At 43.6% G+C, this 14,184-nt stretch overlaps 1 protein-coding gene across 8 annotated transcripts in view; it reads left to right on the plus strand.

The window, feature by feature from the left end:
• LOC121537221 (NF-kappa-B essential modulator) overlaps positions 1-14,184 on the plus strand; it is a 65,568-nt gene that overhangs the window by 20,496 nt on the left and 30,888 nt on the right. For 6 of the 8 annotated variants that reach the window (XM_045207058.1, XM_045207059.1, XM_045207061.1 and 3 more), the window contains exons 2-4: positions 8,198-8,331; positions 8,495-8,826; positions 11,151-11,213. In XM_045207058.1, the coding sequence (XP_045062993.1) occupies positions 8,202-8,331; positions 8,495-8,826; positions 11,151-11,213 (525 nt within the window). In that variant the 5' untranslated portion in view covers positions 8,198-8,201. The remainder of the gene's footprint in view (positions 1-8,197; positions 8,332-8,494; positions 8,827-11,150; positions 11,214-14,184) is intronic. The other 2 variants (XM_045207065.1, XM_045207060.1) reach the window with 2 other exon arrangements.

Here is a 14,184-nt window from a genome sequence, read left to right on the forward strand (position 1 = left end):
GGCTTTATATGATATGACCTGACTGGTGGGCTTTATATGACCTGACTGGTGGGCTTTATATGATATGACCTGACTGGTGGGCTTTATATGATATGACCTGACTGGTGGGCTTTATATGATATGACCTGACTGGTGGGCTTTATATGATATGACCTGACTGGTGGGCTTTATATGATATGACCTGACTGGTGGGCTTTATATGATATGACCTGACTGGTGGGCTTTATATGACCTGACTGGTGGGCTTTATATGATATGACCTGACTGGTGGGCTTTATATGATATGACCTGACTGGTGGGCTTTATATGACCTGACTGGTGGGCTTTATATGACCTGACTGGTGGGCTTTATATGATATGACCTGACTGGTGGGCTTTATATGACCTGACTGGTGGGCTTTATATGATATGACTGGTGGGCTTTATATGATATGACCTGACTGGTGGGCTTTATATGATATGACCTGACTGGTGGGCTTTATATGATATGACCTGACTGGTGGGCTTTATATGACCTGACTGGTGGGCTTTATATGACCTGACTGGTGGGCTTTATATGATATGACCTGACTGGTGGGCTTTATATGACCTGACTGGTGGGCTTTATATGATATGACCTGACTGGTGGGCTTTATATGACCTGACTGGTGGGCTTTATATGATATGACCTGACTGGTGGGCTTTATATGATATGACCTGACTGGTGGGCTTTATATGATATGACCTGACTGGTGGGCTTTATATGACCTGACTGGTGGGCTTTATATGATATGACTGGTGGGCTTTATATGATATGACCTGACTGGTGGGCTTTATATGATATGACCTGACTGGTGGGCTTTATATGATATGACCTGACTGGTGGGCTTTATATGACCTGACTGGTGGGCTTTATATGATATGACTGGTGGGCTTTATATGATATGACCTGACTGGTGGGCTTTATATGACCTGACTGGTGGGCTTTATATGACCTGACTGGTGGGCTTTATATGATATGACCTGACTGGTGGGCTTTATATGACCTGACTGGTGGGCTTTATATGACCTGACTGGTGGGCTTTATATGATATGACTGGTGGGCTTTATATGACCTGACTGGTGGGCTTTATATGACCTGACTGGTGGGCTTTATATGATATGACCTGACTGGTGGGCTTTATATGATATGACCTGACTGGTGGGCTTTATATGATATGACCTGACTGGTGGGCTTTATATGATATGACCTGACTGGTGGGCTTTATATGATATGACCTGACTGGTGGGCTTTATATGATATGACCTGACTGGTTGGCTTTATATGATATGACCTGACTGGTGGGCTTTATATGACCTGACTGGTGGGCTTTATATGATATGACCTGACTGGTGGGCTTTATATGATATGACCTGACTGGTGGGCTTTATATGACCTGACTGGTGGGCTTTATATGACCTGACTGGTGGGCTTTATATGACCTGACTGGTGGGCTTTATATGATATGACCTGACTGGTGGGCTTTATATGACCTGACTGGTGGGCTTTATATGATATGACCTGACTGGTGGGCTTTATATGATATGACCTGACTGGTGGGCTTTATATGATATGACCTGACTGGTGGGCTTTATATGATATGACCTGACTGGTGGGCTTTATATGATATGACCTGACTGGTGGGCTTTATATGATATGACCTGACTGGTGGGCTTTATATGACCTGACTGGTGGGCTTTATATGATATGACCTGACTGGTGGGCTTTATATGATATGACCTGACTGGTGGGCTTTATATGACCTGACTGGTGGGCTTTATATGACCTGACTGGTGGGCTTTATATGATATGACCTGACTGGTGGGCTTTATATGACCTGACTGGTGGGCTTTATATGATATGACTGGTGGGCTTTATATGATATGACCTGACTGGTGGGCTTTATATGATATGACCTGACTGGTGGGCTTTATATGATATGACCTGACTGGTGGGCTTTATATGACCTGACTGGTGGGCTTTATATGACCTGACTGGTGGGCTTTATATGATATGACCTGACTGGTGGGCTTTATATGATATGACCTGACTGGTGGGCTTTATATGACCTGACTGGTGGGCTTTATATGACCTGACTGGTGGGCTTTATATGATATGACCTGACTGGTGGGCTTTATATGATATGACCTGACTGGTGGGCTTTATATGATATGACCTGACTGGTGGGCTTTATATGACCTGACTGGTGGGCTTTATATGATATGACCTGACTGGTGGGCTTTATATGATATGACCTGACTGGTGGGCTTTATATGACCTGACTGGTGGGCTTTATATGACCTGACTGGTGGGCTTTATATGACCTGACTGGTGGGCTTTATATGATATGACCTGACTGGTGGGCTTTATATGATATGACCTGACTGGTGGGCTTTATATGACCTGACTGGTGGGCTTTATATGACCTGACTGGTGGGCTTTATATGATATGACCTATATGACCGTGGGCTTGATATGACCGGTGGGCTTGATATGACTGGTGAACCAGTACCGAGGCTTGAGGAGACAATCTCCTGACGCCCAGGATCCTTCAAACGTTATGTCAAATATACGTTCGGGATTCACCAAAATATGGAGTTTCGCAGAGCAACTATTGTCCTCACGGTACGTTCCGCACAGTATGTACTTCCAAAAAGGTGTAAATAAAAGCAATATAATTTTTATTGATACCTTTTTTTGGAAGTAGCTACACACTGTGCGTACCGGCTGGGCGTCAGAGGAGATGTCGTAGCTACACACCGTGCGTACCGGCTGGGCGTCAGAGGAGATGTCGTCTCCTCAAGCTCAGGTACTGGTTCATATGACTGGATGACTTGCAAGTGAACTAACCGTGTTTCAAATGTCATAACTAGCTGTTAGCCTGCTAGGTAAAGATACAGTAGGTTAACTAGGTACGTATCAGAACCAACCATGATGGAGCTAGAAGTGAAAGGAGCCTAGCTGGCTCCGAACAGACTGCCTGCCTATAGAGAGGTAGGCAGGGCTAACCCGTTTTGGTGATTTCTGGTAACGTTATATCTAAATAAATCAACCGCAGCATGTTTTTGGACTCATTCAGCAGTTTTTACCTGATTCAGTACAATAACATTGGAAATGTAATGTTGAAAGTTACATTTATATTTCTAAAATGAAAGTTGAAAATGATGTTGTTGCTGCTTCCTGTTGACAAGATGTTTTGATAAATAGCCCAATGTCAAAACACGTTTTTACGTGTCCAAGTCAATAACCAACATGCAGAAACAGTTCGGACTGCCAGGTGGTGAAGCGTGATTAATCACTCCAGAGAACGCGTTTCCACTGCTCCGAGCCAGGCATGGGGATCTTAGGCCATGGAAACCCAGTTCATGAACCTCCCGACTAACAGTTCTTATGCTGAAGTTTCTTTCAGAGGCAGTTTGGAACTCGGTAGTGAGTGTTGCAACTGAGGACAGACTATTTGTAAGCGCTTCAGCACTCCGTGGTCCCGTTCTGTGAGCTTGTGTGGCCTGCCACTTCGCAGCTGAGCCGTTGTTGCTCTTAGACGTTTCCACTTCACAATAACAGCACTTACAGTTGACCGGGGCAGCTCTAGCAGGGCAGACATTTGACCAACTGACTTGTTGGAAAGGTGGCATCCTATGACGCTGCCACGTTGAAAGTCAGTGAGCTCTTCAGTAAGGCCATTCTACTGCCAATGTTTGTCTATGGAGATTGCATGGCTGTGTGCTCGATTTGATACACCTGTCAGCAACGGGTGTGGCTGAAATAGCCGAATGGACTAATTTGAAGGGTGTCCACATACTTTTGGCCATGTAGTGTATATCCTGATACCTAGTTACCTTACCCCTATACATATCTACCTCCATCACTCCAGTATCCCTGCACATTGTTAATATGGTACTGGAACTGACCCTGTATATAGTCACCTTACCCCTATACATATCTACCTCCATCACTCCAGTATCCCTGCACATTGTTAATATGGTACTGGAACTGACCCTGTATATAGTCACCTTACCCCTATACATATCTACCTCCATCACTCCAGTATCCCTGCACATTGTTAATATGGTACTGGAACTGACCCTGTATATAGTCCCCTAACCCCTATACATATCTACCTCCATCACTCCAGTATCCCTGCACATTGTTATAATAATAATAATAATAATAATAATAATATGCCATTTAGCAGACGCTTTTATCCAAAGCGACTTACAGTCATGCGTGCATACATGTTTGTGTATGGGTGGTCCCGGGGATCGAACCCACTACCTTGGCGTTACAAGCGCCGTGCTCTACCAGCTGAGCTACGGAGCTGACTGGTGGGTATTGGAACTGACCCTGTATATAGTCACCTAACCCCTATACATACAGTGGCTGTATATAGCTACTGACCCTGGAACTGACCCTGTATATAGTCACCTGACCCCTATACATACAGTGGCTGTATATAGCTACTGACCCTGGAACTGACCCTGTATATAGTCACCCCACCCCAATACATACAGTGGCTGTATATAGCTACTGACCCTGGAACTGACCTTGTATATAGTCACCTAACCCCTATACATACAGTGGCTGTATATAGCTACTGACCCTGGAACTGACCTTGTATAGTATTCTTACTTTCTCGTGGCCTTTTATTTCTCTCCATGTTTTTGGTCTACCTGGTTATTTTTAGTATTACCTTGTTATTGATTACTGTATTGTTGGGTTTAGAGTTTGCAAGAAAGGCATTTCACTGTACTTGTCCACGTTACATTAAATCTTGAAACTTGTGACTTTGTTAAGCACATTTTCACTCCTGAATTTATTTATGCATACCACAACAAAGGCGTTGAATACTTATTGACTCAAGACATTTCAGCTTTTCATTTCTAACCCCCTGAGGTCGATGTCCGAGCCTCCGCGGAAATCGAATTAGCATAATACAAACATCCCCATAAAAAAATGTCAGTTTAAAAGCTAGAGATGTTTTTTTTGTTGTTGCGTTGGATGCGTCTCAATCCACCGCCGTTATGTTGCGTTGGATGCGTCTCAATCCACCGCCGTTATGTTGCGTTGGATGCGTCTCAATCCACCGCCGTTATGTTGCATTGGATGCGTCTCAATCCACCGCCGTTATGTTGCATTATTAAGACCCTCTGAAGATGAAACTCTCCAACACCGTGGTGTTCTCCGTTTTGCCCTACGACCCCCCACAAGCGTCTGGAGTCGGTACAGCCGATCTGCTAACTTCTGTCTGTAGCGTCTGAACAGTTTGGGTGGAAAGGTGAGACTCTCACCAACACTTACATGTCGGTTGTTTTGCTCTAGGAAGCTCACAAGACTCGTCTGAAGGTCCGCCGGTACCTGTCGAAAATGGAGACTGTTTAATGACAAAAATAAGGGGTTCAATACATGTAAAAACAAATATATCTCATCTAGGATAGGACAGACACTTCAGAACAAACTTCCTTTAGATTCTTTTTTGGGGACTATTGTTCCATGTAGTGAATCTGTTATTCAATGTGTTTGTACGGGCTAATAGCAGTAAGGACTATCTGTTGTTCCATGCAGTGAATCTGTTATTCAATGTGTTTGTATGGGCTAATAGCAGTAAGGCCTATCTGTTGTTCCATGTAGTGAATCTGTTATTCAATGTGTTTGTATGGGCTAATAGCAGTAAGGACTATCTGTTGTTCCATGTAGTGAATCTGTTATTCAATGTGTTTGTATGGGCTAATAGCAGTAAGGACTATCTGTTGTTCCATGTAGTGAATCTGTTATTCAATGTGTTTGTATGGGCTAATAGCAGTAAGGCCTATCTGTTGTTCCATGTAGTGAATCTGTTATTCAATGTGTTTATGCGGGCTAATAGCAGTAAGGACTATCTGTTGTTCCATGTAGTGAATCTGTTATTCAATGTGTTTGTACGGGCTAATAGCAGTAAGGACTATCTGTTGTTCCATGTAGTGAATCTGTTATTCAATGTGTTTGTATGGGCTAATAGCAGTAAGGACTATCTGTTGTTCCATGTAGTGAATCTGTTATTCAATGTGTTTGTATGGGCTAATAGCAGTAAGGCCCAATTTGACGCAGGCACATTGACGTTGACAGTATTAACTGGCAAGGCTAGTCAACTGTAACGTTTGCTAGCTTTCAATATACTGGCTAAATGGTCAATGGAGTTATTTCTTCATATGATCAAGACCATTGGTATTGCATGCTGCACATTTCAAGTGCACTCAAACAGATAGCTCCCAGACACTGAAATTACTAACGTTAGTTCTTAACAGATAGTAATTTCAGTGTCTGGGAGCTAACGTTAGTTCTTAACAGATAGTAATTTCAGTGTCTGGGAGCTAACGTTAGTTCTTAACAGATTGTAATTTCAGTGTTAATGTTAGTTCTTAACAGATTGTAATTTCAGTGTTAATGTTAGTTCTTAACAGATTGTAATTTCAGTGTTAACGTTGGTTCTTAACAGATTGTAATTTCAGTGTTAACGTTAGTTCTTAACAGATTGTAATTTCAGCGTTTGGGAGCTAACGTTAGTTCTTAACAGATAGCTCCCAGACACTGAAATTACAATCTGTTAATTTTATCATAGGTACACTTCAACTGTGAGAGATGGAATCTAAAACAAAAATCCAGAAAATCACATTGTATGATTTTTAAGTAATGAATTTGCATGTTATTGCATGACATTATTTGATATATCAGAAAAGCAGAACTTAATATTTGGTACAGAAACCTTTGTTTGCAATTACAGAGATCATACGTTTCCTGTAGGTCTTGACCAGGTTTGCACACACTGCAGCAGGGATTTTGGCCCACTCCTCCATACAGACCTTCTCCAGATCCTTCAGGTTTCTGGGCTGTCGCTGGGCAATACAGACTTTCAGCTCCCTCCGAAGATTTTCTATTGGGTTCAGGTCTGGAGACTGGCTAGGCCACTCCAGGACCTTGAGATGCTTCTTACGGAGCCACTCCTTAGTTGCCCTGGCTGTGTGTTTCGGGTCGTTGTCATGATTGAAGACCCAGCCACGACCCATCTTCAATGCTCTTACTGAGGGAAGGAGGTTGTTGGCCAAGATCTCGCGATACATGGCCCCATCCATGCTCCCTTCAATACGGTGCAGTCGTCCTGTCCCCTTTGCAGAAAAGCATCCCCAAAGAATGATGTTTCCACCTCCATGCTTCACGGTTGGGATGGTGTTCTTGGGATTGTACTCATCCTTCTTCCTCCAAACACGACGAGTGGAATTTAGACCAAAAAGCTCTATTTTTGTCTCATCAGACCACATGACCTTCTCCCATTCCTCCTCTGGATCATCCAGATGGTCATTGGCAAACTTCAGACGGGCCTGGATATGCGCTGGCTTGAGCAGGGGGACCTTGCGTCCGCTGCAGGATTTTAATCCATGACGGCGTAGTGTGTTACTAATGGTTTTCTTTGAGACTGTGGTCCCGGCTCTCTTCAGGTCATTGACCAGGTCCTGCCGTGTAGTTCTGGGCTGATCCCTCACCTTCCTCATGATAATTGATGCCCCACGAGGTGAGATATTGCATGGAGCCCCAGACCGAGGGTGATTGACCGTCATCTCGAACTTCTTCCATTTTCTAATAATTGCGCCAACAGTTGTTGCCTTCTCACCAAGCTGCTTGCCTATTGTCCTGTAGCCCATCCCAGCCTTGTGCAGGTCTACAATTTTATCCCTGATGTCCTTACACAGCTCTCTGGTCTTGGCCATTGTGGAGAGATTGGAGTCTTTGATTGAGTGTGTGGACAGGTGTCTTTCATACAGGTAACGAGTTCAAACAGGTGCAGTTAATACAGGTAATGAGTGGAGAACAGGAGGGCTTCTTAAAGAAAACCTAACAGGTCTGTGAGAGCCGGAATTCTTACTGGTTGGTAGGTGATCAAATACTTATATCATGCAATAAAATGCAAATTAATTACTTAAATCATACAATGTGATTTTCTGGATTTTTGTTTTAGATTCCGTCTCTCACAGTTGAAGTGTACCTATGATAAAAATCACAGACCTCTACATGCTTTGTAAGTAGGAAAACCTGCAAAATCGGCAGTGTATCAAATACTTGTTCTCCCCACTGTATGTATGATGTGTGTCTGTCTACATGTATGATACCATGTATGTATGATGTGTGTCTGATGTTAACATGGTTCAGCAGCATGGTGCAGCCTCAGACAGACACGTGGGAGATGGTGGGGGACGAGGGAGGCGGGGCTCTCCGGGTTCCACTTGAGCTGGCAGCCAATGAGGTGGTGACCAGACTACTGGGAGACAACCAGCAGCTCCGAGGTACGTCTCTCACACCACTGGAAGACTTTCTTTGATCCACAATGAGGCACAGATTGTGTGTGTGTGTGCGTAGAGACGTTGCGGCGCAGCAACCAGGCCCTGCGTGAGCGCTGTGAGTATTAATGCTATTTCTGTGTGTGTGTGTGTGTGTGTGCGTGCGTAGAGGCGTTGCGGCGCAGCAACCAGGCCCTGCGTGAGCGCTGTGAGGAGATGGAGGGATGGCAGCGGAGGTCTAGAGAAGAGAGGGAGTTCCTCAGCTGTCGTTTCCAGGAGGCCCGGGCTCTAGTGGAGAGACTGGCCAGGGAGAACCACAGCCTCACCAGCCTGGCCAGCCCCTCCAACCCTGGAGCTGACCAAGGCCTGCTGGTCAACGGCCCCAGTTTCAGCCAGGGCTCCTGCCCCAACTCCACCAACTGCAGCTCCAATGGGGGTCCTGGGAGGGGAGGGGAGCAGGAGAAGAGCTCAGAGACCAACGGACCCATGGCATCCTCACTGGTCAGTACAGAGGGAGGGATGGTTGGATTCAGAATACCTAATACATTCTTGAAGTGGAGTTGAATTTAAGTAGTAAACATGATACAGAATTGCCTCTTCTATTCTATCAAATATACATCTTGTACATCAAACATTTCGTTATATACATGCATATAAAATATTGTTTAAACAATTTATTTTCAGGACAAACTCTTAGAATATTCATTTGTTTTCCTTGATCATTCATTTTAAGTTATTATATTTCATTAATCAGTTACTAATTAAGTTCAGTGGGGAAAATACAACATTTTCCAGAATAAATTAGCTTAACCCTCAAGTTGACCCTGAGGCCTTCAAAAAGAAGCCAAACAAATGAAATGGTTGGTGGAAATACAGTGAGTGTACAAAAAACATTAGGAGCACCTGCTCTTTCCATGACAGACTAACCAGGTGAAAGCTATAATCTCTTATTGGTTTTTCACGCTCAACAGTTTGCCGTGTGTATCAAGAATGGTCCACCACCCAAAGGACATCCTGCCAACTTGACAACTGTAGGAAGCATCGGAGTCAACATGGGTCAGCATCCCTGTGGAATGATTTCAACACCTTGTAGAGTTCATGCCCTGATGAATTGAGGCTGTTCCTTGTAGAGTTCATGCCCTGATGAATTGAGGCTGTTCCTTGTAGAGTCCATACCCCGATGAATTGAGGCTGTTCCTTGTAGAGTTCATGCCCTGATGAATTGAGGCTGTTCCTTGTAGAGTTCATGCCCTGATGAATTGAGGCTGTTCCTTGTAGAGTTCATGCCCTGATGAATTGAGGCTGTTCCTTGTAGAGTTCATGCCCTGATGAATTGAGGCTGTTCCTTGTAGAGTCCATGCCCTGATGAATTGAGGCTGTTCCTTGTAGAGTTCATGCCCTGATGAATTGAGGCTGTTCCTTGTAGAGTCCATGCCCTGATGAATTGAGGCTGTTCCTTGTAGAGTTCATACCCCGATGAATTGAGGCTGTTCCTTGTAGAGTTCATACCCCGATGAATTGAGGCTGTTCCTTGTAGAGTTCATACCCCGATGAATTGAGGCTGTTCCTTGTAGAGTCCATGCCCTGATGAATTGAGTCTGTTCCTTGTAGAGTCCATACCCTGATGAATTGAGGCTGTTCCTTGTAGAGTTCATGCCCTGATGAATTGAGGCTGTTCCTTGTAGAGTCCATACCCCGATGAATTGAGGCTGTTCCTTGTAGAGTCCATACCCCGATGAATTGAGGCTGTTCCTTGTAGAGTCCATGCCCTGATGAATTGAGGCTGTTCCTTGTAGAGTCCATGCCCTGATGAATTGAGGCTGTTCCTTGTAGAGTCCATACCCTGATGAATTGAGGCTGTTCCTTGTAGAGTTCATGCCCTGATGAATTGAGGCTGTTCCTTGTAGAGTCCATACCCCGATGAATTGAGGCTGTTCCTTGTAGAGTCCATGCCCTGATGAATTGAGGCTGTTCCTTGTAGAGTTCATGCCCTGATGAATTGAGGCTGTTCCTTGTAGAGTCCATGCCCTGATGAATTGAGGCTGTTCCTTGTAGAGTTCATGCCCTGATGAATTGAGGCTGTTCCTTGTAGAGTCCATGCCCTGATGAATTGAGGCTGTTCCTTGTAGAGTTCATACCCCGATGAATTGAGGCTGTTCCTTGTAGAGTTCATGCCCTGATGAATTGAGGCTGTTCCTTGTAGAGTTCATGCCCTGATGAATTGAGGCTGTTCCTTGTAGAGTCCATGCCCTGATGAATTGAGGCTGTTCCTTGTAGAGTCCATACCCTGATGAATTGAGGCTGTTCCTTGTAGAGTTCATACCCTGATGAATTGAGGCTGTTCCTTGTAGAGTCCATACCCTGATGAATTGAGGCTGTTCCTTGTAGAGTCCATACCCTGATGAATTGGTTCCGAGGGCAAAAGGGGGTGCCACTCAATATTAGGAAGGTGTTCCTAATGTTTTGTCCACTCAGTGTATAATTGGCTATTCTAAGCACTAAGAGTATACAAACATTGTTTCCAGAGAAAAGTGATTTTTTTAGTATCTGGAAGTGTGACCTGTCAGATTCAATGAAAACGTTCATGTTCTATGACTGAGTGGAATTTATTTGCATTGCACTGAATTAAATTCTACATCCTGTCACTCAAATTCTATATACTGTGGGGTGTGGCCAATTCAATTAGAATTTAAACTCATGAGTTGAACAGGAGTAAATTCCAAAATTCTGAATTGAGCCCAATCCTGGTGGGTAGACAGATGGCTGGAGAAGAGGTAGGAGAGATTGATCCATCAACACATTGTGCTGTATTTCCTGGTTGACAGGTGACAGACAGACGGATGGAGAAGAGAGCAGAGGAAAATGAACAGATGATGCTACGCAGCTTGGTAAGAACCTGAGGGAGAAGGGGGAGGAGTTTCTGCATCGTGTGTGCGGTAAACTCCAGGAGTAGCCCCTCCCCCAGTCCTCCCCCCTCAATCAGGGAGGGCGAAGGGGGAGGGGCAAGCAGCTTTGTTTACCTTCTAATTCTTTCAATTTAATCCAAGCCTGTACTGGAGTGTAGTTGGTATAGGGAAGGTAGTGTAGTGTAGTTGGTATAGGGAAGGTAGTGTAGTTGGTATAGGGAAGGTAGTGTAGTTGGTATAGGGAAGGTAGTGTAGTTGGTATAGGGAAGGTAGTGTAGTGGGTATAGGGAAGGTAGTGTAGTTGGTATAGGGAAGGTAGTGTAGTGGGTATAGGGAAGGTAGTGTAGTTGGTATAGGGAAGGTAGTGTAGTGGGTATAGGGAAGGTAGTGTAGTGGGTATAGGGAAGGTAGTGTAGTGGGTATAGGGAAGGTAGTGTAGTGGGTATAGGGGAAGGTAGTGTAGTGGGTATAGGGAAGGTAGTGTAGTGGGTATAGGGAAGGTAGTGTAGTTGGTATAGGGAAGGTAGTGTAGTGGGTATAGGGAAGGTAGTGTAGTGGGTATAGGGAAGGTAGTGTAGTGGGTATAGGGAAGGTAGTGTAGTGGGTATAGGGAAGGTAGTGTAGTGGGTATAGGGAAGGTAGTGTAGTTGGTATAGGGAAGGTAGTGTAGTGGGTATAAGGAAGGTAGTGTAGTGGGTATAGGGAAGGTAGTGTAGTTGGTATAGGGAAGGTAGTGTAGTGGGTATAGGGAAGGTAGTGTAGTGGGTATAGGGAAGGTAGTGTAGTGGGTATAGGGAAGGTAGTGTAGTGGGTATAGGGAAGGTAGTGTACTGTAGTTGGTATAGGTAGTTAGTGTACTGTAGTTGGTAATATACTGTAGTTGGTATAGTAAGGTAGGGTACTGTAGTTGGTATAGTTAGGGTACTGTAGTTGGTATAGTTAGGTAGGGTACTGTAGTTGGTATAGTTAGGTAGGGTACTGTAGTTGGTATAGTTAGGTACTGTAGTTGGTATAGTTAGTTAGGGTACTGTAGTTGGTATAGTTAGTTAGGGTACTGTAGTTGGTATAGTTAGTTAGGGTACTGTAGTTGGTATAGTTAGGTAGGGTACTGTAGTTGGTATAGTTAGGGTACTGTAGTTGGTATAGTTAGGGTACTGTAGTTGGTATAGTTAGGGTACTGTAGTTGGTATAGTTAGGTACTGTAGTTGGTATAGTTAGTTAGGGTACTGTAGTTGGTATAGTTAGGTAGGGTACTGTAGTTGGTATAGTTAGGGTACTGTAGTTGGTATAGTTAGGGTACTGTAGTTGGTATAGTTAGGTAGGGTACTGTAGTTGGTATAGTTAGTGTACTGTAGTTGGTATAGTTAGGTACTGTAGTTGGTATAGTTAGGTAGGGTACTGTAGTTGGTATAGTTAGGTACTGTAGTTGGTATAGTTAGGTAGGGTACTGTAGTTGGTATAGTTAGGTAGGGTACTGTAGTTGGTATAGTTAGGTACTGTAGTTGGTATAGTTAGGTAGGGTACTGTAGTTGGTATAGTTAGGTAGGGTACTGTAGTTGGTATAGTTAGGTAGGGTACTGTAGTTGGTATAGTTAGGTAGGGTACTGTAGTTGGTATAGTTAGGTACTGTAGTTGGTATAGTTAGGTAGGGTACTGTAGTTGGTATAGTTAGGTAGGGTACTGTAGTTGGTATAGTTAGGTAGGGTACTGTAGTTGGTATAGTTAGGGTACTGTAGTTGGTATAGTTAGGGTACTGTAGTTGATATAGTTAGGTACTGTAGTTGGTATAGTTAGTTAGGGTACTGTAGTTGGTATAGTTAGGTAGGGTACTGTAGTTGGTATAGTTAGGTACTGTAGTTGGTATAGTTAGGTAGGGTACTGTAGTTGGTATAGTTAGTTAGGGTACTGTAGTTGGTATAGTTAGGGTACTGTAGTTGGTATAGTTAGGTAGGGTACTGTAGTTGGTATAGTTAGGTAGGGTACTGTAGTTGGTATAGTTAGTTAGGGTACTGTAGTTGGTATAGTTAGTTAGGGTACTGTAGTTGGTATAGTTAGTTAGTGTACTGTAGTTGGTATAGTTAGGGTACTGTAGTTGGTATAGTTAGGGTACTGTAGTTGGTATAGTTAGTTACTGTAGTTGGTATAGTAAGGTAGGGTACTGTAGTTGGTATAGTTAGTTAGGGTACTGTAGTTGGTATAGTTAGTTAGGGTACTGTAGTTGGTATAGTTAGGTAGGGTACTGTAGTTGGTATAGTTAGGTAGGGTACTGTAGTTGGTATAGTTAGGTAGGGTACTGTAGTTGGTATAGTTAGGTAGGGTACTGTAGTTGGTATAGTTAGGTAGGGTACTGTAGTTGGTATAGTTAGTGTACTGTAGTTGGTATAGTTAGGGTGCTGTAGTTGGTATAGTTAGGTAGGGTACTGTAGTTGGTATAGTTAGGTAGGGTACTGTAGTTGGTATAGTTAGTTAGGGTACTGTAGTTGGTATAGTTAGTTAGGGTACTGTAGTTGGTATAGTTAGGTAGGGTACTGTAGTTGGTATAGTTAGGTAGGGTACTGTAGTTGGTATAGTTAGGTAGTGTACTGTAGTTGGTATAGTTAGGTAGTGTACTGTAGTTGGTATAGTTAGGGTACTGTAGTTGGTATAGTTAGGGTACTGTAGTTGGTATAGTTAGGGTACTGTAGTTGGTATAGTTAGGGTACTGTAGTTGGTATAGTTAGGTACTGTAGTTGGTATAGTTAGGGTACTGTAGTTGGTATAGTTAGGGTACTGTAGTTGGTATAGTTAGGGTACTGTAGTTGGTATAGTTAGGGTACTGTAGTTGGTATAGTTAGGTAGGGTACTGTAGTTGGTAAGGTTAGGGTACTGTAGTTGGTATAGTTAGGTAGGGTACTGTAGTTGGTATAGTTAGGTAGGGTACTGTAGTTGGTATAGTTAGGTAGGGTACTGTAGT

The sequence above is a fragment of the Coregonus clupeaformis genome, chromosome 24 (genome assembly GCF_020615455.1).
Source record: "Coregonus clupeaformis isolate EN_2021a chromosome 24, ASM2061545v1, whole genome shotgun sequence".
Lineage (NCBI taxonomy): Eukaryota > Metazoa > Chordata > Actinopteri > Salmoniformes > Salmonidae > Coregonus > Coregonus clupeaformis.